Source organism: Agelaius phoeniceus, chromosome 5, assembly GCF_051311805.1.
Source record: "Agelaius phoeniceus isolate bAgePho1 chromosome 5, bAgePho1.hap1, whole genome shotgun sequence".
In the NCBI taxonomy this organism is placed as follows: Eukaryota; Metazoa; Chordata; class Aves; order Passeriformes; family Icteridae; genus Agelaius; species Agelaius phoeniceus.
In genome coordinates this window covers 48,894,841-48,921,249 of record NC_135269.1, presented here as the reverse complement: position 1 = coordinate 48,921,249, position 26,409 = coordinate 48,894,841, and the positions used below count along the sequence as shown (strand labels likewise).

The window sequence follows — 26,409 nt, the reverse complement described above, 5'->3', positions numbered from 1 at the left end:
GGACAGGGTTAGTAAGCAGCTGTATGGATGTTTGGCTGCTGACCAGGGTCAATACCTACCCCAATTATTCTCCCAATGTATAGCTGTTTCTCTAACTACAATTCTTACTTTAACACTTGTCTTTTATGGACAAGTAGCAATTAAGTAAGTGGGTAAACTTGAACTGATTTTGATTATTCATGTTATAAAGACAATATTCTGTCTACTTGTGCTACAGTTTGTTCCTACTTAAAACAGAGTTTCAGATTTAAAGGCTAACAACTGAGTAAACAGCTATTTGGGATGGAATGTGTTCCATTTAAGTGGGGGACTACAAAAATATATGCATCAGGCAAAGCATATGAATATATTTTTCCCTTTGAAAACTATTTACACAGAACTGAATTAAGACTTCAGATTCACACTCTTACTGTCTCCACTAGCAGCTCTGCTGGAGAAACAGCTATTTTTCAAGCCATTCTTCCAGCCTCTCAATTACTAATTTTTTTTACTGTTTCAGAGGTATGTGCCACAATTGTCTGACACTTAGATGAAGCTTCTCAGACTACTTCCAGCCACCTTATTTATCTGCTCTATCCTATTTGGACTCAATTTCCAAATTAAATCTTAGCTAGATAGTCACTGTTTTCACATCTTTTTCATTACTTGCTCTTTAATCCACTGCTGTCTACAAACTCCTACTTTTCTAGGAGAGACAATGTTCTGATGAGCTATGTTTTCAGGACCTGGCACAATGAGCCCTAACCACAGGAAGACAGTGCAACATGAATAAAGGAAAACACAGGCAAAAAACCCCAAACACCCACACAGAAGCAGACCCCTTTTAACTTTGCAATCATACTATGATGTAAATAAACCACTTTAGACAATTTTTTCTTTTTATTCCAAATTATTTCATGTTATAGAATAACCTAGCAATTACAAAGTGTAATATTGGCAACTAAGAAAAAGTAAAAAATAAAAGAGAGAAAGTTAACTGGACTTTTTCCTCCCCCACTTATAATTTCCCCATCTGCCATGGTGACTATGAACAAAAGAGCTTTCAGTAGAAAGTAATACAATTTCTCATCTAACAATGGACAAACTATTAACTGCTGCACATTTACCTACTAGTGCATAAACTTGGTCCTTGTCATTATTTGTAAAGTTGTTTCTATAGCTATACATTACAAATAAGAATATAGCTTCTTGATTATGTATCAACTTATAACAAATTTTTGCTGTTTTTTGGTTTTTTTTGCCTGATTGTTTTCTAAACAGTCTCATCGGCAGTCAAATATTTGGGCAAAGATGTAAAATCCCCTAGGCCTTATCAGCACCTGATGTCACTACAGCTGGCATACAAAGGCTACCTTATAAGACAAAACTAAATTCTACTGCAAATGCAACTTTCATGTGGGGCAATAGAATGTAAGAAAATAAAGATAGTGCAGAAGGCAGTCTCACCCTGAGGAGTTGCAGCTGTACTAATCACCAAAGATTAGGAACAGGCCTGCCCTTAACAGGCCACAGCTGTGTCCAATAAGAAGACGAGGGCTACAAAAGAGTGGGTTAGCTGGGTGAGGAGGGACATGGAGTTTGTTGGCTGTGCTGTGAGGAGCTGCCCATGAGAAATCACTGAAGGTATGGGAGCTTTGCAATAAGATGTCTACGCTTTCACTCCAGCTAGTTAGCATTGGTTAAATTCATCAGTTTTCACTGATAGCATGTGCTAGTGCTATTAGCAGCTATTTTTCTGTTATTTTCAGGCTTTTCCCTTTGAGAGGGACCTTTCTCCTAAAAAATTAGAATTACTAGGCTACATCTTTGAGCACACCCAGTATTATGAGTGGACTGGGCCAGTGATAAATGCATTAATATACATATATACATCTGGTTTCAGTAAAGCAAGAAAGGTCTTAATGAAATAGAAGTTCTACAAAAGTAGTGACAGGCTATTTACTGCTATCATCAACTCGCTCATTTAGGAACAGTATACCATCCAAGGCTCAGTATTATCTAACTTATTTGAATTTATGTGACACACACAAGTGACACCTCCTCCCTATCTAAATAAGTTCTAGGTGTGTACAAAGTTTCAAATATTTTCAAAATAATTTTACATAGCATCTCAGATCAAAGCTTACATATTTGGTCAGGAGTTGAAAAAGCATTTTATTACGGAGGTAAAACCTACTTCTTCCCTGTGATGTCTCTTACAGTAAAGCAAGACATATTTTTACAAATCTACTTCAATTGTTTAGTCAGCTAAAGCAAATGCTGCAGTAGAAGCACCACCATTCATTTCGGGACAGATAAAAAGCATGTTCACAAGTGATTAAATACTCTGTTGTAATGCATCTGAGAATTTCTGGCCCTGAACCGTGTCAGCTTTTTAAAAACATCTTAAGAGTTTAATTGAGAGAGAGAGAACAAAAATGTAAATGTTACTTAGACATTTACACACATATGTCAAGGTCTGTAGTGCTGAGTCACAGCTCAGGATACATTTGGTGTCACTTACCTCCAGTAATGAAGCTCAAATCCTTCACACTTCTCCTTGCATTTTAAGCAGGGGGCACCAAATCCTTCCTCATGGCCCAAGCCCATCTGTGTACAGAGGAAGATGACTACAGTCAGCCTCAAGTATTATGGTGCATGAATGATCTTACTGATGCCTCTATAATCTGCAATCAACAGCTAAAGCAAAAGATTAAACATTTGACTAAGCTGACATAAGGACATCATTATATAGTACATCTATATAAGTAGCAGTGGTCACACAAGCCTCTACACAGGACTGAGCTAAGCAGGCAGAGGTGGCCTTAGTACTTTTCTCCCCAGCTCAGCTTGCTCTACCAACTTCACACAAGAGAAGAAGCAGATTCTTGGCAGCATTTCCTTCGGTCTAAGGCTGTGAAATCAGAGTAAGTGAGGCCAGAAGACCTCAAGTCAAAGGACATTTAATCCAGCTATCTGGACAAAGTGATTTACAGTATATGACTTGGCAAAATACAGGAGACCAAGAAATAAACAGACCCCAGATTTATTTGCACTAATCTTGAATAAAGGAAACAACTAAGTGGTTTGTGTAATATTTCCAAGTATATTTGAGGCTACTCTGATAGTGACTAAGAGTAGCATACCCCTTTTACAATTACATTTCAGCTGGACTCATACCAGCTGACTTTCTGAGAGGAAAGAGAAACAGCACAGTTAGCAAAACCAGTGACCAGAAGCAATATGTAAAGGGTTTCAAAAGGATGGATGACCAATTCATAATGCAGAGGAAATATCAGAGAACACAGACAACAGTGCAGAGTAAAAGTATTCACACAATATAGCAACACATCAGCAAATTTAACCAAGTAACAGCCACTTGTAAGTTTGAGGTGATTAACAAATACGAAGCACGATAACTTACGCATTCATATAGCACAGTAAAATTAAAATGTCTCACTCCAGCACTTTAAACCTTTGAGGAATATGGTTCTCAAATCAGACAGATGCAGGACCATGGAAGTGTGGCCACAGTTGGGTATGCAGGCTCATGCCCAACATGCAGAGAGGAACCCATCCCCACACCCCACGCAGTAGGAGGAGTGCTCCCAACTGGCTGCAGGTAGAAACAGCTCACCTGCAGTTTAGCTCTTACCATGAATAGAAACTGAGCTAGAACTGACAAGTTCTCGTACTGACTTTAGTTCTGGCAACAACACAATGCCATAGTTAATTACATGTGGTGATAGAGTTTTATTATTAATTTTGCCATTTACTGAGAGAAATGATACTACTATTATTGTATGTACAAGGATATAAACCAGGTCAACTTTTCAACTTGGTCTCTGTCCAAAATAAAGAACAGATTATTCACAAACCACTTGTTTAATACAGAACACGTGGTAAAATGCAGGGAATACCATGTTTTCAGTTACTTGGCAATAAATGGATCACTGCCTCAACAATCATCAGACATTCCTGAGGAAAACTACCCTGGAGATTGTGAGCTATGTAGAAGAAGGAGGTATGTTGGCAGCTATTAAGCTACTGCAGGGATGGACAGAAGGACATGACATTATTTATTCTGTATCTGGAAGATGAATACAAGCTGGCTGTGATCATGGTGACATCTTCATCAACCTAAGGGCTCATAGAGTTCACATGAGGTGCTAACTTGAAACCTAGCAGTAGATATGTAAAATAAGCATAACTTTGAAGATTAAGTTCTTCATCAGCTACACTTTTGATAAGCTAACTGGTTAATAAAAGTTCACCTTCAATGAAGATGGGCATTTATAGGACTCTTCTCATCTGAAATCCAGAGATCCCATATACACACAGACACACACCACAAATCACAAAAACCCTGAGCACTCTTCCCAATTCACACTCAAAGAGAATAAGATGTTGGCCAGGATGTTTTCTAAAGGGAAAAAGGAAGTTAAAGCAACACAAAACAACTTTTTTTTTTGGGGGGGGGGGGGGGGGGGGGGGATAGGGGGAGGAGGGAGAGGTTGTTTTTTATTTGGTGTTGTTTTTCCTGTTTTTAAAGTCATCTTCTCTAAAAAGTTGTTAAACTTAAAATATGGTTGCACTGCCCTAATAAACAAACAAAACTCCCCCCTCCCCCCCCAAAAAAGACAACATTAACCCATTCTCTCTTGCTGCTACTTCAGTTACAAACTGGCATTTTTTATGCTCAGGCTCTCCCTTCCTTCAAAAAGAGTGCAATGAGAATAAAGGGAAATAATCATAAACTCATTAGTACTGCAATTAGAAGATTTAGAAACACAGGATCACTTGTAACAGTGACAACAGTTATACTGTTTTATACTACTGAGAAATAAGCTTGGCATTTCAGGAATTTCCAAAGCAGTATCTGAAATTCAAGTAGGAAATATAAAAAAATTGCAAAAACCATTTTAACTATCATTTCCAAGCCTCCTAACATTTAAGGGGTTTTTTAAGCTAAAAAAAAAAAAAAAACCAAAAAAAAAACCTCTTCAGAAACAAAAGGAGAGGAAATAGGTGCTATCTAAATGCTCCACCCAGAAAATACAGACTACAGAGACAACCAGCCAGCCTACTTGCACTTTCACAACCAGCAGTCTTAGTGCAGATTTCTTTAGAAATACAGCATTCTATATTCCCTCCCCAGAAATAAAGAGCACACCATTATGTAAATGCTTGTGCAGCTCAAGACAAATAAATTGAATTAGCAAATGAGAGACTTGTTTCAAACAGGTTTTTCAGTTTGCTGTGAAACAGAAAGAAGGAAATTACCTTTCTATACACAATGTCTGGGCACCTTATGGAAAAGGTTTAGCTCAAGACTGAAAGGCACACTAAAAACCAAACTAGATGTGATTCTAGATGCACACACAGCCTCAGCCTTTGTTCTGACAGAGAAACTATATGGCTGCTTGCCAAAAGTTAAGATATAAAATAGCCAAACTCAAAAGCACTGCAGGCTATTGTTATCCACAAGTCAGCACATTACACGTACTTCTCCAGAGTCCTATAACAGGACATCCTTCAGCTCTAAGAAAGCATTAGCCTCAGAAATGATTTTGTTCTTCAGCAGCCAATTCAGTTGTAGTTTAGGAAACTCAGCCTAAAACTTCAGTGTGGTGCTTCTTTAGAGCTATCCATATCTATCTCCATGTGTTTTGCAGAACATGGCCAGCTGCAGGCAGAAACACCCAGAGATACAGAGCAGGCTGAGCACTGGAGAGGTAATACATGTCTGGAACAGCAGGGAACCCATTTTCCCCATAAATGGAGTTATGGAAAAAAATGGCACAGACAGGCCAGCTGAATCCTGCCAGAAGAAGGTTCCTGTCTGTCTACCACCATCAATTTTCATTTTACAGCAAAAGCTAACCAAACCCATCTGGTGCTACCAAAACACCCAGTACTGATTTAAACAGCCCGAGTACAGAAGATGGTATAACTATGACTGAGATCACCCACTGCATGCTGCTTTCAAGATTACATGGCACCCAAGGGCAAAAAGCTTTAAGTGGTTACAGCCAAGTGACAATTAGTGAAAGACTGCCCATTTTAGTTCACACTGGAATCTAGTGACAAAAGCCGGCTGCCTTACAGTAAGGAGAGAGTCATGCACAGAAGCTTACTATCATCTTAAAAACTCAAATGATCATATTCAAGTGTCTAAGAGTTTGTTCAGAAGCGTAAGAGAAACAGCAGTTCCTAAGAAATAGTTTAATCCTGGCTTATCAGAAGGATTTCTTCTAAAGTTCATTGAACATTCCTTATCTCCTCAGTCCCACCACAAGGCCAGAATTAACTCGGGCTCCAGCTGGTTTTCCTTCCTCATTCCAAGAGGACTCCTGTACTACCAGACAGGTGAGCTTCACCCTGCCACAGACATTAAGACAATACTTGTACTCAGCCTCTGCAAAAGATCAAAAACCTTTCCAGTGCTACAGATCCCTCCAGAATTTGAAAGGACGTGGCTATACAGTGACAATGCTATCATTAATGGATTGCAACAATTAACAGTGAGCCAGAGATCAGAACTAAATCCTCTTTACTATCCTTTTTGCAGAGCTTTCTCCTCCAAGGTGCTCCAAGCACAGAATTGAAGTGATCCATGCTAAAGCTATTCTTAGTTTACCCTAAAATCCTAGGAATATTCTGGTTTGAAGATTAGTTAACTATTGATCTATTTGGGTGTTTGAGTGGGAAAGCACCTGTAGAGAACAAGAGATTTCTAGTACATCTAAATGTGCTTTAGGCACTTTCAGAGTAGGTAAAGCAGACAGGACAGACATAAAAACCCCCGAAAAACCTAAGAGATCTCACTGCTGTGCATTCTCTGTTGCTGAGATCTGATCCTATATCACTATATTCTGTACTATCAGAAGTCATCTCCAGCAGGGAAACACAACAAACAGAAAATTAAAATAGGTTACAGCATTTAAACTTTAAAAACAGAGCAATGATACTTCTTCTGATTCCAAAATGATAAAAGAACAAATCACTACAAAAGACATATGAGTATCTGGACAATGCTCTTAAAAAACTGACAGACACTGTATGAGAAGGAAAAAAAATTCTGATCTGTAACAAAGAGCAGTATCCCACAAAACACTTTGTTTTTAACACATCTATTAAAATTGATGGCAACTGTGACCCTGGGGTTTTTTTAATATGTGTTTTGATTTGGGGAAAGTTGTCTGGAATTAAGAACCCTGGGTACAGAAGTCCATTTTGTACACAAAGAAGGATGCCAAAAAGTGGTTGCATCCAAGAATAATATTTGGAAGATGATCTGGACAGGCAGAGGAATAAATCAAGGAGCTGCAGTAGCCTGATAGTACAAAAGTCACACGAGTTTATTGTGTTATCTTCTACTAAATATCAAACATCTCAGAATTTAAATATTTAAGACACTGCTACATAGTGTACCTTCAAAAGGCTAACAGCTATCAAAGATAGCTCAGCTGGATAGAAAATAAGTGTTGTATTCACAAAGTCCAGCATTACACTAGCTGAGTTTGAATGCAGCTGACACAATAACACAATCTGTAAACCTTCAATAGAACACTATCCATCATCCAGAACTGCAGAGGCATTTTCACAATACTCCATGTATTTTGTTCTGACATCAGCACTCTTACCCAGTTGTGTCCTCTAACATGAGGTTTTGAGAAGCAGACCTGGAAACCTACACATTCATTTTTAGGAGCTTTAGTCATGCAGGAAAGTGCATGCTTTTTTTCTGCTTTTAAAAGCTGTAGCTAGACAACCTCAGACTGAAAAAAAGGCACAAATAAAGAGTTAGGCAGACTTCGAAAACAACAAAAAATTCCCCAGTAAAACCAGAAACACATACACAGCAGTACTGGAGTACAGTTAGATCTGGTGTACTCCAGAAATGTCATGAATGACAGAAGCCTCCTTACTCCTTACCTGTTCATTTGACCAAGTTTGGGATGCTAGGTAACAGGTGTGACATGCTTTCATCTTAAGAGCTCTGCTCTTCCTGAAGGTCTCCAGGACCTAAAAGAACCCCACCAACTCTGGGCATCAGCAAAAACTATATGTATGGGGGGTTTGTGCATATACTTCCCTATAAAAAACCATGCATACATATTTCATACATATACACAACCAATACACATAAGTATTAGTTAGTATTAGTATTATTTTCTTTATTTATATAAATAAAACATGCATATCTATTTAGATTGCAAAATACAATTTTAAAATGTACTACATTATAGATATTTACATCAACACCCTCATAACTGTAAACTTTGTATCTGCTAGGAAGAAGACAGTAATTTGCATGACATGTTCATTATACTTTCTTGAAGTAAAAAAAAGTATTTTTAAGCAACTTTTACCACTAAAATTTCATTCAAAATTGCTAGTCACCATTACTATTACTTACTTAGAGAAAAATAGAAACATTTTTTTTCCAGGAACAACTTCAGAATCAGATCTTTGTTACTTTTATGACAAAATACTGTAACTCAAAGTTTGTTAATTTTCCCCCTTGCTGCAAAATACTTGGTTTATAATTATACCCTATGGAAGAAACGTCCATCTGATCTTAAAAGTCATGCAGTCCTGCATTCAAGGAGTTTCTTGACTTGCTAATCAGAGATTTAAGTCAGACACCTGGGGAGTACTTTTGTCTTGGGGAAAAAAGAATAAGAGTCAAAAAGTTTATTTCAGCTGTGCCATATTTGCCAAGCTGCTATCCAGGGATGCTGGACAAAAAAATAGCTAGAGGTGTAGATTCAGACAGGTGCTCCAAAAAATTGCCCACATAATTTTTTAACTTTGCTGGGGGGGAAAAAACCCTCAAACCCCACAGCATGTGTAGGAAGCAGTTACTTAGATTATGAACAAAACTGAAGTAGTTCCTCTCATATCTATATAAAGTTTTTAATTCTTCCACTTTCAGTCAAAACTCACCCCTGAATAAAAGTACATTTCCTTGATCTTACTATACATATGAAACAGCAAAAAAGATCTACTATAATGGGTTTCCATAGCAGTAACACCAAAACAAACAGTGACCTCAACAGGAAGTGCAGCCCAGCAGACATTACTAAATCATGCTGTGCAAAACACAGAAAAGTTGACTTTGCTCCTATACATACTTTATTCACCATTCATTTATCAAAGATCATTACAGTTGTTGACTTAGCAATGTCTAAAACACTCAGTGTTTGGTTTTCCAACTGTAACAGAACAAACTAGGTCTCACGCCACTGAAAAATAACCACACACAAATTCCCCACTAGAGAAGTTGCACCTCTTCCCCCCAAACTGCCCTGCCCCTTCTCCACTGCAAGCAAAGTTCCTTTTATAAAGCAAGTACTATACTGTGAAAGTTTATATAGAACAGACTCAGTGCCAGATTCTTATTTTCTCTAGTGAAGCATGAGACCGTGCTGCCAGCACGGCTGAAAAGCAGGACCGTGACCTACTGATTCATTTTCCCAAGATCACAGAGGTGGCAGACAGGGCAGGAATCCAGGCTGTTAGAACAAAGTTCTGCTAGAGTATTCAACACAAAGCATTAAATCTTTATGTTCCCTATAGCCTCAAAGCAAGGTTTGAGAACACAGCATATATTGTATTTGGAAGAAACAGTGGTCTGTTTCTGCACAAGTACTTTTCAAGCTGGAGCTCCTGTTCTTACCCTTCAGCTCTGTTGTGCAATTGTTTTATACAAACACTATCTTCATGATCTTCAAGTGCAAGAGCAAATCTAATTCCCCCTGAGAAAAAGGAGAAAACTGTACAGTTTTCCCTAAATTCAAAAGGAAAATTGTAACAGACCAGGAAAGTCTTAGACTTAGTATTCACAAGGCAGCCAAAAAGATACTATTCACTGCTTAGATGTTTGCCAGTTACTTAATAGCTCTAAAATGCATGGGGAACTGACTACAAAATTTACATGACCACACATTTGCATATGTTCTGCATATATATTGCTCAGTGCAGAAAGTTCATGCTGAAATTTCTGTTTCTGGCAGGCTGTGGCTGTCCAGAGGCCAGGATTCAGACCAAGCGAGACATCTGGCTACAGAGCAGTACTGGTTCCTTTGGCCACTCATTAAGACAGCAAGATGAGTTTTACAACATGTGAAAGAAACCAAACAGAAGCTAAATTAAAAGTGTGAGCCAAGGAAACTGTGCCCTTAAGATTCCTTCAGAAAGGTATGTTAAACAGGACTGCTGCTTTTCTGTCACAAGACAGAAAGTAAAAAGGCATCCACTGCTGAAAGGATGGGTTAGAAATTGTGGCAGGTGGGGCAGTAGTTCTTCCTGCTGAAGAACAGGTACATTGTTGGAGTCCTAGTGGTCTTGTCCTGGAGGGAAGCAATTCCAATCGGACAGACTGTGACAGAACTGCTACATTTGGAGAAAAAACCCAGCAAACCTAGTATCAGCAATGAAAACAGACTTTCTCTGAGCGTTTTTTTCTTCACACAAACCTAGACATGTAGATAAAAATCTATATAGCAGCTGTCCAAAGAGACAGTACAGAAGCTCAAAACTGAAGAATGGACTCCCGGATTACTGACACTTAGAGAAATCTTAGGAATGTCACCTTGGAAACTCGATCTATCAGGTTTCCCAGAAACAGAAAACATTCCATTATATTACCCTGTACAGTTATAAATTAGCAGTTGTGGGTAGGGGAAGAAGCTTTTCTACAGCACCAGCTGAGTGTCTGAGCCTCCACACCACATGCTGCTCCAACAGGCATTCATTTCCTTCTGCCCTGCTGAACACAAGGGCTACAGAATCGCCAACATCTAAACTCAGAGTTCAAAAATGCAATGGAATTACTCATCTAGGGACAACATGACAATTCCTGCTTTCTTCTGCCCAGTGCTTTAGGAAATTTCTGCGCAACAGGCAGATTAGCTACTCACCACTCCATAATATTTACCAGGTTATTTGCCAGGCAACAAATATGTACAAGTCACTACAAAATAAAAGGTTACATAAAGTACATTTTGTAAGAGAACTCAAGCTATTTTGCTCCAGGGTGCAAGACAAAGACAGGTGAGAACCACAGCATGTGGTAAAGAAACCCATTGCTGCTGATGGACTAAAAATCTGACACAGGCATCTCCATCTCGGGACAAGTTTCTTCTAAAAGCCAAGTAGTTCACTGGTTCTGATAATCTTGACTGGACACCTCTCAGAATGTTCTTCCACCTTTCAAGAAAGAAGGAAGTTGCCAAAAAAAGAGAAGCAAAAAGATAATAAAACAAACAGGTTGAGAATTGGAATTAAAGGACAGAAAAGGAAGACACACAGTTATTCCAGAGTTGACATGAAACTATTATTCTATTCAGTGTACAAAATTTAAGAAGTTTTGATTGAATAAATTTTGGTAGTCAAAAAAGAAGAATTTTGTACTGAACTTGCTGGTACCTAGTAAAGCTTCCCAGTTCTCCCTGTAGGGACTTTCAAAGAGCCTCTTCTGTTCTCTTGGAAAATTAGCTTCACCCAAGTTACAAAGAGAAAGAAGTTGAGAAGACTCGAGCGAGGGAGGAGAGATAGCACAGTAACAGACAGGTGTCTGAATGTACTTGTAGAAACAGAAAAAATGTGATAGTTTTCAAATCATAGACATCTCTGCATGTTAACACTAAAGCAGAGCAGAATAGAAATACTACTTTCATAAAACAGAGCTTTGCTGGTTTCTTTTGTGGAACTAGCTTTTGTGTCTATTTGAGCAGGTTCAGAAAAAGTTGTCAGGAATCTTCCAAGTTGATGAAGAAGAGAAGTAAAAGATAAGCAGGAAAAATATAGCAAAATAGTCAAATAAATTTAAAACACACACAACTACCCAATAATTACGGAGTAATTTCATGCAGATGTTCAGCCACTACAAGTTCACTCAAACCAAGACTCCATTATCAGCAGAATTTTATCAGTGATTTCACACCCCATATTTATTTTCTCTTACATATATAAATTCTGAATTAGAATGCTCTATCTTCCGCAAATATGCATCTTTCACCTCCTGGAGCTCAAAAAGCTTCCAGCAAACAAGCTCTTTGATGCCATCAAGTTTGAGTTCTAAATTGTGCTTAGAAAATACAAGCAAATCTACTCAAGAAGCTTATTTTCATTGCATTCAAGGAGTCACAGAAGGGGAACAACCCTGTGCACACAACCAGCTTCTAAAGACAGCAGTAGTACTTAGCTACACCCATCTATAAGCTGATGGCTGAATAAGTGGGGGTTGAGATAGGCAGTCCCTCCAAAGCAGGATCCTCACCCAAGTGACACTATCACATGGTGTCATCACTTGAAGCAAGCTGTAACTCAAGGCCACCCACTGCAAGGATTCAGCCTTAACAGGTAGCCTTCCACAACTACTTCCACCCCCAGGTCAGCTTCTTGCAGGCTAGAAGAACAATTCAGGAATAAACCCCCCACACATTCCTACAACACGCATTTCAAAAGACTACTTTTCATGTATTCATGAGGGTTATGTACAGATTTAACCCATGTTCACATATAAAGCTCCTTTTCTCCTTATCAAATAGTATCAAAAAAGATACTACGAATAAGTTTTTAATTTTAAAAATGTCAGTGCTTTAGCAGTACATTTAATTTGTGAAAGAATTAGAAGCAAAGAGTATCCCACGTGAAGTCAGTTTTAAATAGGAAGTTTTAACTGGTTAGTTTCGGAAAGAGATTCAATACAATTAGATCACCTATCGCTTTCTTTTACTTACCTTTTGTTTCTTGCCAGTTTGACGCAACTAACTAGTCAATATGCCTTTAAAAATGAAGAAAAATCAAGCCCAGGCTTCTCGCTCAAGGGGGTAATCCATAGGACCTCTGATAACACACTTGTAAGGAGTCAGTCACATCACAGGTCTGCAATCAATCACTAACATAACCACAAACAGCGACTCGGCTGCTCGTAATTTAAGTTTCATACTACATACACAGCGCACGTAAATGAAAACAACTATCATATCTCAGGGGTTTATTGGGGGGACCGAACACATGTTTTACTGCATGACAGAACAGCGGCACTCCCCACCTGGGACACCAACTGCGGCGATTACCTAGGGCCGGCAGCAGGGAGGCAGCCCGGCCGTGTGCGCACCGGGGCTGCCCGGCACGCGGCTCTGCTGCCACGGGGCCCGGGCGGGAACGCAGGGAGCCGGCAAGGGCTGACCCCGGCACCCGAGGGGCGAGCCCAGGGCAGTCCCCGCGGGGGCTGCAGCGCCGAGGCGGGTCTGCCGCTCCCCGGAGAGCGGACAGCGGCGTGCGCGGCAGAGAGCCCGGCGCACAGCCCCCCTTACCTTCTTCACTTTATTCTCTAGGTTCATGGCGGGGCGGCTCGGGCTCTGAGGCAGCTCCCACGGAGGAGTCTCCGCTCGCGCGCTCCGCCACGCTCAAACTTCCGCTGCCCTGCGGCAGTGGCTGCAGCCGAACAAAGGCCGCGCGGCAGCCAATCCCCGCCGGCCGCCGCCGGCCCGGCAGCCAATCCGCGCCGCCCCGCCCGGCCCCGCCCGGCCCGGCCCGGCCGTGAGTCAGCCCCGGTGCGGCGGGAGGTGACGGCGGGGCGCTGCCGCTGCGGGCTCTCGCCTTCGGGTACACACCCATGCAAATGCTGAGCCTCCTGAAGCATGAGAAAAGAGGAAATCTTGGGCTATATTGCGAATGTGCCCTTGAGGCCAGGAGGGCCAGTGGTAACCTGGGGTGCATCGGGAGGAGTATGGGCAGCAGGTGGTCCTTGCCCCTCTGCTCGGCGCTAGTGAGGCGACATCTGGAGCGCTAGGTTGGGTTTTGGGCTCCTGAGCACAGGAGAGATCAAGAGCTACTGGAGAGGGCCAAGTGAGGGCCACAAAGATCATTTGGGGTCTGGAGCATCTCTTTTATGAGGAGACACTGCAGCAGCTGGGCCTGTTTAGTCTAGAGACCACTGAGAGGGGATCACATTAATGCATAAATATCTCAAAGGCAGCTGTCAGCTGGATCCTGTCAGGCTTTTCTCAGTGGTGCCCAGTGACAGAACAAGGAGCAATGGCTATAAACCAAAACACAAAATGTTTCACCTCAACGTAAGGAAGAACTTTCTCACTTTGAAGATGACAGAGCCCTGGAACGGGCTGCCCAGAGAGGTCGTGGAGTCTCCCTCACTGGAGATATTCCACCTGGCCACGTTCCTGTGCCACTTTCTCTACGCGACCCAGCCTTGTCAGGGCGATTGGACTAGACCATCTCCAGAGGTCCCTACCAACCCTGACAATTCTGTGGTTTATTGACTTGAGGAGGAGCAGGAGCCGGCCAAGGTTCTACCGTGCCCCGCCTGGCCGAGACTGCTCCCGAATTCCCAGCGACTTCCTGGGCAGGGCCATGCCCGCAAGGGCTGGGTGCCAGGCTCCACCTCCCTGCCTGCCGGAAAAGAAATCAGACTGATCCCAGTCTTCCAACACGTGTGCCCACGTGTGTTCAGTCCTGGGATGCCACTGATAATATGCATTGTATTTTACCTACAATATATATGTAATGCAAAATGACAAAAAAATTGAAGCATTTGCAAGACTGAATACTTCCATAAATATTTTAATGTTTCATTTTTCTTCTATCTTTGGAAAAAGTAGCAACCATTCATACAGACTTTATAGCTACCCTAGGAAGTGATGGTGAAAACTTTGGTAGATATTTTTTTCATTCATTTGCAGAATCTAGTGTTTTCTCACCACAATTACCAGCTTTTCTCAAGTAGATCTTAGCTAATTTTGTTTCTTCCCCAGAGGCCTGAGGTACTAATATTTCAGCATTTAATTTTTTTTGTCTGACACCACTTGTTGAAAGAAGTTTGCAACAAAGCAAAAATGGTGTTTGTTTGTTTGTTTGTTTGTTGTCTCTTAGCAGATGAAAGCAAAAGTGACTTTTTGGCTGGGACTGGCAACGTGGTGTATGCCATGGGCCAACAGCTTCTATAGGTAAATCTATGCAGCAGATCTTGACCAAGAAGTTCAGTAAAAAACTAAGAGAGGGTGGGGTCAAGCTGTATCATTAGAAAAAAATGAGAGAACATAGTCCACCAAGTAATGCTGCTGTATTTAGTGTGTATCTCCCTTACAGAGGTGAACAATAGGAACTGCTGCATGTATTTTGTTTGGTTGGGTTTGACACTTAAGTTTTCATTTCTGATTCTCACTCTATTTTGTTTGGTTTAGTGGTTAATTTCTAGTAGTTTGGGGGTTGAAAGACAAGGGGAAGTTAAGAGTGCCTGATGTTGGTGTACCTGGGACTCTATAGTTTGAATACCATCAAGCCTCATAACTTCCTCAGACTACAGTCAAAGGAGCAAGCAGATTATTCCTGTTCAGTAAATGTGCTGTTGAATGCCAGCAATTAAAAGGACTAGATAGGTATTTTTGACCATACTAAGCAGAGAAATGAAACCATCATAGTTGTCATTATATGCTTTTCATTTGGAAGTGGTTGTAGGAGCATATTTTCATTCTAGGAAACAAAAAAGAAGTGAAAGAAAATCTTGTATGATTAAGTGTGTTTTGCTTATCCTTATCTCTCTGCGTATAATTGCATAGTAATAGTTTTGATAATGTAGTTTTTCTTTTTTTTTTCTCCTACTAAGCTATAACACTGCTCAGTTAATAATAATTTCACTTGCTTATATTTTTCCTAAACTTCTTGAGTTGGAGATGCTCAAACACGATTTGTGCATATTTCAATTGTGTCATCTAGTGCCAGAATATAGTAATCTTTTAACAACTCTCCTATCTGCAAATTTATATATGAAACCTACAAATTTGTGTATCTAATGAAAAATGCAGACAGTAATATAAAACTTCTGGTTTGCAAACCAGCAGGTTGCTGTTGGAACACACTTTCTCTGGGATCTAAATCAATACAGAATGCATTTTAAGATTGTAACTGTTTTCTGTGTTTTCTATGGCTTTAATTTGCCTGGTAGAAATAATTTCCTCTTCTGTGAATAATTTCCTATTCTGTGAATATTTCCTCTTCTGTGATCCTGTATGACTCTTCTACTTAAAGATTCTGAAGTTGCCAGGAGAACAACATTGACATGCCAGGGCACAGAGCTGGCCTTTCTCATAACTGTGTGGGAAATATCCAATATCTGTTTTAAATATTAGTATTTTCTAAGGAAAGAGCACAATGTAACCCAGCGCTATCCCACAGCAAGGTTCATGAAGCCAACAGGCAGAAGATGGAAAAGGCTAATACTTCTACCATATACATTTCTGGGAACAAGGACAGCAGGGAATGGATGGTCTGTCAGATAATTTTCCTGGTTTTATAATTTTCTTTACACTCAGATACCATAATGACAAATGTAACTACATTTCTCCAAACATTAGATAGGTAGATTATATAGTTGATTTATATGTCCATCCTCAGATGGAAGATATCATAACTGAGCAATGCTGAAAATTTGTTTCCAGTAAAGCTGTTATTTAATAAACAGTTCTTCTGTTTAAACTTTTCAAGCAAATACTTGAGACTAGCTTCCAGTTAAATTCTTCTAGTTTTGCTGTTTTCTCAGTACTTTATATGTTAGAAGAAATGACAGTGTGCTTTTAAGATCTTTTCCTGTAAATACAATCTGAAGTGTGATATAAATATAAGGAGTCTGTCTTGCTTCAAAGTGGCTTAACACACTAATTTAGTTTTAAAAAAGCATTCCAGTTTGAGAAGGGAATAATATTTGCATTTTTGTATCCATTTGAATAAAACAAGGGAATGTTAAATGAAATGTCTTGTGGCAGGTCCAATAAAAACCCAGAAAGGAATTTGGGTGCAGAGATCAAAAATTGTAAGTCTGGAGGCATTACTGATTATCTGCTTACCAGGTAAGCATATACATTGTTTTCCATTGTACTTCAATTATTTTGCTTTTTACTAACTCAGATTTCAGAGGCTGCAAGTGTTAATATTGACACAGTAATTTTGATAATTATTTCATGCTTCATCCATCGTAACTTTAGAAACTAAACTTCACTGTATTTCACTCTACAGAGAGGCTTATTATGTTAGGAAGTTTCCAACCATGCATGAAACAGAGGTGGATTTAAGAACCTTGTAAAGCTTTTGGTAACAGCTGCTGCCTTTTTAAAAGAATATAGAAAGAAGAGGCTCTGCCCCACTTTTTCTATAAAGCCTGAGTAGATATTGAACCTTCCCCCAAGTCAGAATGCAAAGTCTTAAGATTTCATGAGCATGATGGGGAATCAAACTACAGCTTCCATCTGTTAGGACTGTGGACTAGCTACCAGACTTTGGCTGCATTGTATTAGCTATGCTTTTAAAGTAGTTCCACTGTACAGAAAAAAAAAGAGCTCACTGAAGCAGTGACAGAGTGGATCTGTCTATGTGGCTATGCAGTCCCAAGGCCTACATTGGCCAGATGTTGGGTAAGCTTATAGTTTGACAAATGAGGGTTTGTTATCCAAAGAACCCTTAACACAGGCTACAGTCATGCTCTTTCTTGTTCTCCCTGACTGTCCCTGTGGCTTTTCGGTTCTTGAAACACTGACATAGCAAAATGTGGTGTAGCTTGATGATTATGACACTTGCTGGGAAAATCAAAGCTTCCTTCAACCAGAGGAGGAACTTGAACTTCTCAACTTTGTAGACAGTTTTAGGAGCATAAAGAGAAGAGGAGAAAACAGTAAAAGAAAAAACTCTTCTATAAGGAAAGAGGAGGCTGTGCTCTTTCCTTTGAAAGAATTGGGATAGAAGAAGTCTCTGTTTCCTAACAAGGAGAGATATTTTCTATCAAGTATGGGTGATTCAGCTGAGTTGGGAGACAGCTGTTTGCTGACTATCATGTCTTTTCTTCTCAGTCTGCTTCATGGCTTGGAGCCTGTTCTGAGTTATGGGACTGCTCCATGACCTCTATGTGCCTTAGGTCACGTAGCATGGAAACTAAACATGTCACTTTTAGGTTTCTAGGTCAATTATTGGATATAACTCAGAAATGATGTATTGGCGAAGGGATCTAATTCTTTTATTTCATCTCTGGTTCAGTCCCAGTCACAACATGTGTAGCTACAACCTGAAGAAGGTTCCTGCATTATTAATTCTATAATAGAGGTAAATTTACTTAGGCAAAAAACCCTACTCAATACCTTCTCAAACACCTCCTCAAAAGGTAGTATAAATTATAGGAAATTAAATGTATGGCACCAGAAAAATACTAAGTAAATCCAGAGATGCACTTCTTGTTCTTTGAAAAGCTTATTGTATAGTATGTAAGTTCCATACATATTTCTTTCATGGAAGAAAAAGGAGCTCCTGGCAAAATTCAAACATATAAAGGGAGTTTATAGAAGGTGGAAACCTGAATGAGTAAGCTGAGAGGAATACTGAGGCACTGTCTGGCATGCAAAGATATGTCTATGAAAGCCAAAGCCCACTTGTCGTTGAATCTGAGAAAGGATGTCAAAAGAAGCAAGATAAAGTTCTTGAGTACACAAGTAGCAAAAGGAGGAGTAGGGGAAGTGTGGACATGCTGCTGAATGGGGAAGTGGCCCTGGTGACATGGGACATGCAAAAGGCAATGCCATCTTCACCTCAGTCTTTACTAATAAGACTGGCCTTCAGATATCCCAGATATCTGAAGTGGGAAAGACTGGAACAAGGAAGACATACCTTTGGTGGGAGAAGGTGAGATTGGGGCATACATAAGCAAGCTGGACCTATGTAAATCTATAGGTCCTAATGGGAGGTATCCATGACTGCCAAGAAGGCTGGATGATGCCTTTGTGAGACAAATTGATCATTTTGGATTCATCATGGTGACTGGGAGAAGTGCCTGAAGACTGGAGACAAGTAAATGTCACTCCTCTCTGCAAAAGAAGAGGAGAAGGAGGACCAAGGGAACTACAGGCCACTCACCCTCACCTTTATCCCTGTGATGTCTGATTGAGCAGCTAATCCCACATATCATTTCCAGGCCCATAAAGGAGGAAGGCAGTCAGTGTGGATTTACCAAGTCATGCTTGACCAACCTGATATGATCCTGGGGTGCATCCATGACATAACTGGCTTGGTAGATGAGAGTAGCATCCTCATTACTGGGTGATGGGGCAGAGCATATTCACAGCAAGCTTGCTGATGATGCAAAACAGGTGGGTGTGACAAACATACCAGGGGGTCCTACTGCCATCTAGAGAGATGTGGACAGGCTGGAAAAATGGGCTGACAGAAACCTCTTGAAATTCAATAGGAATTGCATACTCCTGCAGCTGGGGAGAAACAACCCCAGGCACCATTACCTGCGGGGGGCTGAGCCACTGAAAAGCAACTTTGCAGAAAAGGACATGGTGATATTGGAGGACACCAAGTAGATCGTGAACTAGCAATTTGCCTTTGGAGCAAAGAAGACATAGGATATCCTGGGCAGCAGGCTGAGACGGGTGATCCTTCCCCTCTTTCTGCTGATAATGCCTTATTGGAAGTATTGTGTCCATCATTGGAACAGCTATCTACATACTTGTATTTTCCATCTGAAGAGAGATCAAAAGTTTGATGTTTATTTATTACCTCCATGGACCTCTTCTAAGTCAATAAGTTATCTATTCTTTTTGTTTTGTTGTTGTGAATTATGTCAGAGGTCTGTCGATATCCAGAGGCAAAATTTTGGAAACTATGGTTATTTAGAAATTTTATGGCAAACAGCTTTTTATTTTGTCATGACAACAGAGCAGTTCTTTGAAATCAAATTTTTCTGCAGGAGTTCAAATACTAGGAGTGGAATTTTTGATGATGGCAGAGAACACACACACAAAAATTCCATCTCATTAGGACTAAGGTATTTACATGAGTTGCAGAAGTGCAATATCTGATGCTGCTTTGCCTAGGTCAGAGTAGAAGACTGTAACCATGGGGAATACTTCAACTCTGGGAGTAGATAGTTCAATAAAGAATAAAGGCTGTTTCTGTCATGTTTCTCACTTGGAACATTCTTGGTTTTGTTCCAATGCAACGCGAGAGAATTTTTTATTTCTGCTCTCGAAAAAAACTGCGGAATGGAACTAATTTCCTATACAGCTCTGCTGACAATATAGTGTTCTGAGCACTTGTTTGGCTTCTTTCCCATGCAAGAGAGCTCCAGCAAAGGTTCTGTGGTTCTCAGATTTTCCATTAGTAATAATATACATAAAGATTGTATATGTCTAGAGAAGGATAATTTAAGTACCATCTGGATAGAATCAGAGCAACTCTTTTGCTATAATTTGTATTTAATAACTTCAGCCTATGCTTGAAGAGATGATGTCTAATGCTATTGAAAGAAAGTAGTTATAGTATATGAGATCATGCATTTATGACTACAGATGCCAAGGAACATTAATAGATAATTGAATTCTTTATGTGTCTGTTCATAATCCAGTATCCTGTGGTACTTGCCACCCACATCTGAGAAAAGCAAACCTGTAATGTCTTAGGAAAAGGGCTCTGATGATCAGACTTTCTGCATACCAGACTCCTTTCGGAGTCGTCAAAAAAGTATTCTGGCTTGGTTCTGCAAGCACAAATTTTTTCTATTAAATGGACTGAAGTTGTCAATAGGGTCATAGGTCTCCAAGCTCTCACTCTGATAGATCAAAGACTCTTGCTTTTTCTACTGATCAAACCTACTGTTAGCCCAGCCAAAAAGGTACCCACTTGAGATCTTAGTAACTTACAGGTTGTCAAAGGACTAGTCTCAGGGGACATGATTTATAATTTCAGATGGTATATGTGGTATACAGGAAGAAAAATCAAAATTAGGACAATTATCTGAACTACAGTAAGTCAACTCCCTGCTTGGGCTTGCCACTTCTGTTTTTATCAGTCCTGGAAGACTTTCTACTGCACTCTAATCCTTCTTCATATAACAATGTCATAATATAATATGGCCTTGATATGAGTCTAGCATTTGCTGCCTCTATTGAAATACAAGTTTAGGCTCTGACCCAGCAGGTGGGAATGCTGCTAGCTGAGAGTCATAAGTCAGCCAGAGAGATAATTTTCCTACACCTGTGTCTTCATTTAAAATGAAAATACGTGGCATATAATTCACTTTGGCCATTTTATTCTGCTGTTTGACTTTGAAGCTTTTGGTGTAGAGGTTTTCTAGGTCTGAAGCAGGTGAAAAGCATGGCTCAATATGCAGGACTACAGCTGATGTCTCAAGAATCAGAGCAAACTGCTTTTTCAAACAATAAAAAAAAATTTCAAAAGTTTTTTGAAAATCAGATTTTATTTCCTGTGACAAAGAGCCTACAGAGGCATAAGTTCCGCCACAGGTGAATGCTTATATTTGGTTACTGGATTTGGCCTTTCTTAGGTTTTCTCCTACAAGTAGTTTGCCTATGCTTTTAGCTTTACACAGCCACATGGTGAAATTGACTTTAAGTGGTATAATGACTTGCATACCATTAACAAATGTGTTTTGGAGAGAAATAAAAACATTTTCACATGATTAAAAAATTCAGTAAAGGTGGCTGTGTAGCTGAGGAGCAATGAGAGAAGACATCTGGTTCTATCTAACATCCATTTCTAAAGCAAAAGTTCTGATTTTTCCTTCTTCCTTCATTTCTGCCCTTTGCCCAGTCTAATGATCTTGTTTGTGCCATCTCTGGTTCTCACCTGATTCCTTGAGTAGTCAGTTCAACTCTGTAACCAGTAGAAACGTATTAATCTTGTGATTATTTAATTTTCTGTCCTCTTAGTGAGCTGAATTTAGAGACCTGAAATGGCTGTGGAAGAAATCAAACACGAGAGAGAGCAGAAGGAGAGGAGCATGATGGTGTAGTTGGTAGCAGAGAAGTTATCGTGGAACTTCAAAGTGAGATAATGGGAGAAGTCATTGCAGAAGCAGAACTGGGAGGACTGTTAAATACAGCTATGAGACAGCTTTGTGACAAAATTATGTCCAGAAGGGATTAGGGATTACCCCTTGAAGATGAATAGGTGGAGGAAGTTTGGGGGGCTAGTTGTTCAGGACACACTCTAGAACTCCTGTCTTCCAGACAGTATCATGGGGAAGCTGTCTGTTGTACATACCACAGGCCAAGAAACAAGTTTGATTCCCAAAGATTATCAGCATGTTTGCATGTCTTGAACTACAGTACTGTCCAGATTCTGGCTAGTTCAGTAGGAGCTAGTAAGATTACAAAAGTATGTAAACTAAGAACTGAAAACTGTGTCCTTCACTGGTTCAAGCATTTAGTACTAATGAACAATGGGTATATTGTGTCTCAAAAGCTGTTGGATAGAATATGACGCACAAGTGCTGAGGAATACCGAAACTGTTGACGTTGTATCTCATTTTAAGTTTTTCACTTCTTCATTGCCTGTATGGTGTATTTCTTCCTTTCTGTGTATAGTAGGCATGAAACATTACAACACAATTTATCACAGTTGTTTCATGTATACAACAACTGTACTCCTTTACTGGTAAAGACTAAAGGATTCACAAAACATTATTAAAAAGAAACTTGAAATGAACAACATGAACAACATATGAATAACATGGTTCATCAGATTAGAGCTTTTCATATGTTTTCCTCATTCTTCTCTATGGAAGCCTTTTTTCTATGCTTTGCTGCTCTGTTATTTGGTTTCCATCTTCTTCCCACTCCCTTATATGGAGCAACTGAAGTCTTAGTTTACTTTTCTTATCCATGTTTTGCCTTCCATTCTCAAAAAGAGTATTTTAATATAACTTGATAGCATCTTGTATTTGTCTGTTACTAAGGCAATATCTACAAAAAGGTACACAAGAAAAGAAAGTCAGGATTCAGTGCCCATGTATGTACCTTCCTCTCAAATGCTTTTTTCATTCATTTCATTGCTTATTTTTCCACCAGTGACAAAATACAATACCAAGAGCCAAGGCCAGCCCATGCTTCCTGATACAGGGTCTATTTTCAGCTTGTTAGAGCTTTATCAAGCATCAGCCATTTGAGATGAAAGCTTTACTGCTTCACATCCTACCCAGCATAACAGCATAATTATTCCATTCTTCTCCTAACATTTGTTGACTGGTTTTTTGGGGTTTTTTTGGATGTGGAACATTAGAGGAGAGAAAGAAGTTGATTTGATTTCCTGTTGATGCTGGATAATTAAGGTGTTTCCTAGAACATGACTAGTGAAGAATATTTTTCCTTCTTTTGCCAGAGCTAACAATTCTTGTTTCTGTTTCCCTGAAAATTTTTCTGATAGCTGGAGTCTCATTTTGGAGGCATTTTGGATAGAAGTTGGTGGCTATATTTGGAAAACAACCTAAATGGATGTACTGATCTCTTCTTGGATAGTCTTGTGTTTAGGGCCTTCAGCTATACTAGAAGTATGGGACAGCCTTGTCTATTAGTTTTTATTTTTATACCAAATCTCCCACACAAATCCTGTAACCTCAGAGGTTATGAAACAATCTGTCTCACCATGTATGTACTTGAAATATTTTGTATGGAACAGAACAGCTTTGACAAGAAATGTTCTGTTTCTAATATATCCTTTTCTGTGCAGAATCCCTGCTGTGAAGGAGCAACCTCTGATTTGGGATAGTTACCCATTCCATTTAATGTGGAATAATTGTGAGTGTAGTCACACTTAGAATATAAACTGGGTCATTTCTATATTCCTTGGCAAATTTATTATGCACTAGTGGATAAAGTTTTGGAAGAAAATACACCTTTCTTTCCTGGTTTTGTAAATGACCCCTGAAAATGGCTGTTTTGGTTTGGATTTTTTAATAAAGCCTATTTGTCAGATTCAGCCCAGCATCATAGATGCCATTACAGAATATAAAATTGCTTTTTTTGTTAAATTGATTATTCCCTCTAAGAATGCACCCAACTGTAATTCTAATGTTTCTAATCTGCTCAATGAATACTTGAATTTTTGCAGAAAATAAGTCTGGGATTTCTCTTTTAATGTTTATTAAAGAACAGATTAATTTAATTATGACTATATAATTTTTATGATACGATTATTACAATTATTAGAGAGAGATGCCTCTGCTCAAATTAAGATGCAAGTAAGACCATATGCCAAAGCCAAGAGTACAGATTTCATTTAACTGTAAATGTGAAATAGAGAGAGAGAGAGAAAGAAATAGGAAAGAGAGGGTGGGAGGGAGAAGGAGTGAGAGGCATGTTAAGTAGAAAGAGTCACCACCCCTTTGGATCCCATAGCATCCCACTGGTCCTTTTCACCCAGAGCTTGTCGGTGTTGGGGTCCCATGGAGCACAGAGTTCTGTGGATTAATATAGTCCAGGTAGAGGTGGGAATGCCCAAGCACCTCCCCTGAGGTGAGGGATATTTTACACTGTCATTTGCAACAACGATGTTGCAACAGGTGAATTAAGAGCGATCCTCTGGTGGAAGGCCTCAGGAATGCATGAGTAAGGGACACACTTCTCTGGTATTTGGTGGTTTGTGTCACCTTCTAGACATAACAGCTGCCTCTCATGTCAGAGAAGTTGAATGTCCTGTGAAAATGTGACCTTCTGAGGGGGTAGGAGGCAGAGTTTTACAACTGGGCCAGTTTGTGTAAGGGAAGACAGCTGGCATAGTAAAAAACACTATTTTCTCTCTGCTGGGTCTGCTTCTTATCTGGCCCAAATCTCAGCTTTTAGCCTTTGGTGGTGGATGTTCAACCTCTCTGTTTTATGAAGACCAGAGGCTTTGTCACCACCTCTCCAAAACCTCCCCTTCTGCTCCCTCTCAGTTTGTGGGAGGCCAGCATGCAAACCTGGCCTCAGCAAATGAATCTGTGGGCTGTGGCCTGCCCAGCCTTGTTTGCTCCTTCTCAGACCTGACATACTTGGACAATAGTACGGCCTTTATCTTATCTCGAGTTCCTGTCAGGTGGCTTAACTCACTGTGCAGTTTCCTGAAATCAGAAGGCATATATCTGGAGGGTTGAGCTGCAGTGGTTGTAGATGAGCAGTTCCTTCTTTGCACAGTTTGCTGCAGTGGGCAAAGTCCTTTGGTGGTCTTAACAGTGTTTAGGACAATTTTAATTTTTAAGTCTCTTATAATAATAATATGAGCATTTGAAAAATTGTGTTCTCAAAAACATGTCACAATTTAGTAGTTTGAAACCTATCAATGCCATGTAGTTTAGCAACCATTCACTCTAAGCTCAGTAACCTGAAAAGGATACATGACTCTGAATAATGTATTGGGGATAAAAGTTTCAGAAGTAGAGTCAGCTAACTTAATTTCTTGAAAAATCTGTATCTCAGTATTCATGTCTAAAATATGAAAAATAAGTCTTCCTTAGATCCATATGACCTTTGAAAAAAAAGGAATTTAAAAAATCGAGAATCCAAGACCTTCATATGCAGCAAGGGACAAATTTCATTAATACCTGAAATAGATACCTTGCTCTGGAGCAATTAAATAGAGACCCAGTTTCAACAACTTATTGTTTTCTGATTTTAGTTAAGTCAAAAAACTTATATTTATTAATTTCTTATGAATTACCTTATCTTTCCTATTGAGGAGATGCCTTGTTTAAACCAGATAATTCTCTTCAGATTTTGATCCACTGATACTATTAATGGAAGTTTTTCTGTCACCAGTGTGCCTTGCATCTGGTGGCCAGCTACATCAAACAACAACAAATTGTTTTATCAAGCATTGCTATCTTTGTAAAGGTTGCTCCACCCTGAAAATAAAGATTCTACTGCTTTTGGCAGGAGAATGCTGAATTTTCCTTTAAATTCAATTTGCAATTCAAATCATGTCTTCAAAACAGGATTATCAAACATCAGGTTCATGCAGGATTCCTAAAACATCTTAATGCAAGTTGGCAGTCGCTTATCACACATTATTAAGCAGTTTTCAGAAATCACAATGTTGTCACTGTAATTAGAAGCCTCTTTATATTGTACTACATAAGTGGCTTATTAATCTGAAAAGAAAGTTATTAATAGAAGGGTCTTAATTGCTGTAATTACATTAAAAGTAGTCTTGCTATAAAGCCTGAGAAAGCTCTAGCTGGTTTGCAGACTTCTGTGTCTTTGGATGATCATTATGAAATGCCAGTGATTTTAAATTAGCTTTCAGAGATAATTATTATTTAAATTGTAAACTCTGCATTGCTTCATGCAGTATAGCCTGAAAATACCTTCTGCTTTGAGATTCTAATGTAGCTAAGGATAAAATTCTACCAAGACTGCCATCACAATTTCAGGGCTTTTTTTTTTTTAATTTATAATTTTTTTTTAATTATTAATTTTTTTAATTATAAATTAATGATTTTCTTTTCTTTTTTGAAGGGTAAGTGAACCTGGTGAGTAGCAGATCATCCAACTACCAACTACAGTGTAACCTTAGAATTACACAGATTGTAATCTTGGCATACTTCAGGGGTCAGCAAAGGGAAAGCGATACTGTTCTCAA

At 39.4% G+C, this 26,409-nt stretch overlaps 1 protein-coding gene across 1 annotated transcript in view; it reads right to left on the bottom strand.

Annotated features, from left to right (window-relative positions):
• The window catches only part of TES (testin LIM domain protein), a 28,235-nt gene extending 14,743 nt beyond the window's left edge, over positions 1–13,492 (bottom strand). Inside the window, exons 1-2 of the mRNA XM_054631724.2 lie at positions 13,311–13,492; positions 2,504–2,589 (exon numbers count right to left, since the gene is read on the bottom strand). Coding sequence (XP_054487699.2) covers positions 2,504–2,589; positions 13,311–13,337 — 113 coding nt within the window. The 5' untranslated portion in view covers positions 13,338–13,492. The remainder of the gene's footprint in view (positions 1–2,503; positions 2,590–13,310) is intronic.
• Positions 13,493–26,409: the final 12,917 nt, after the last annotated feature.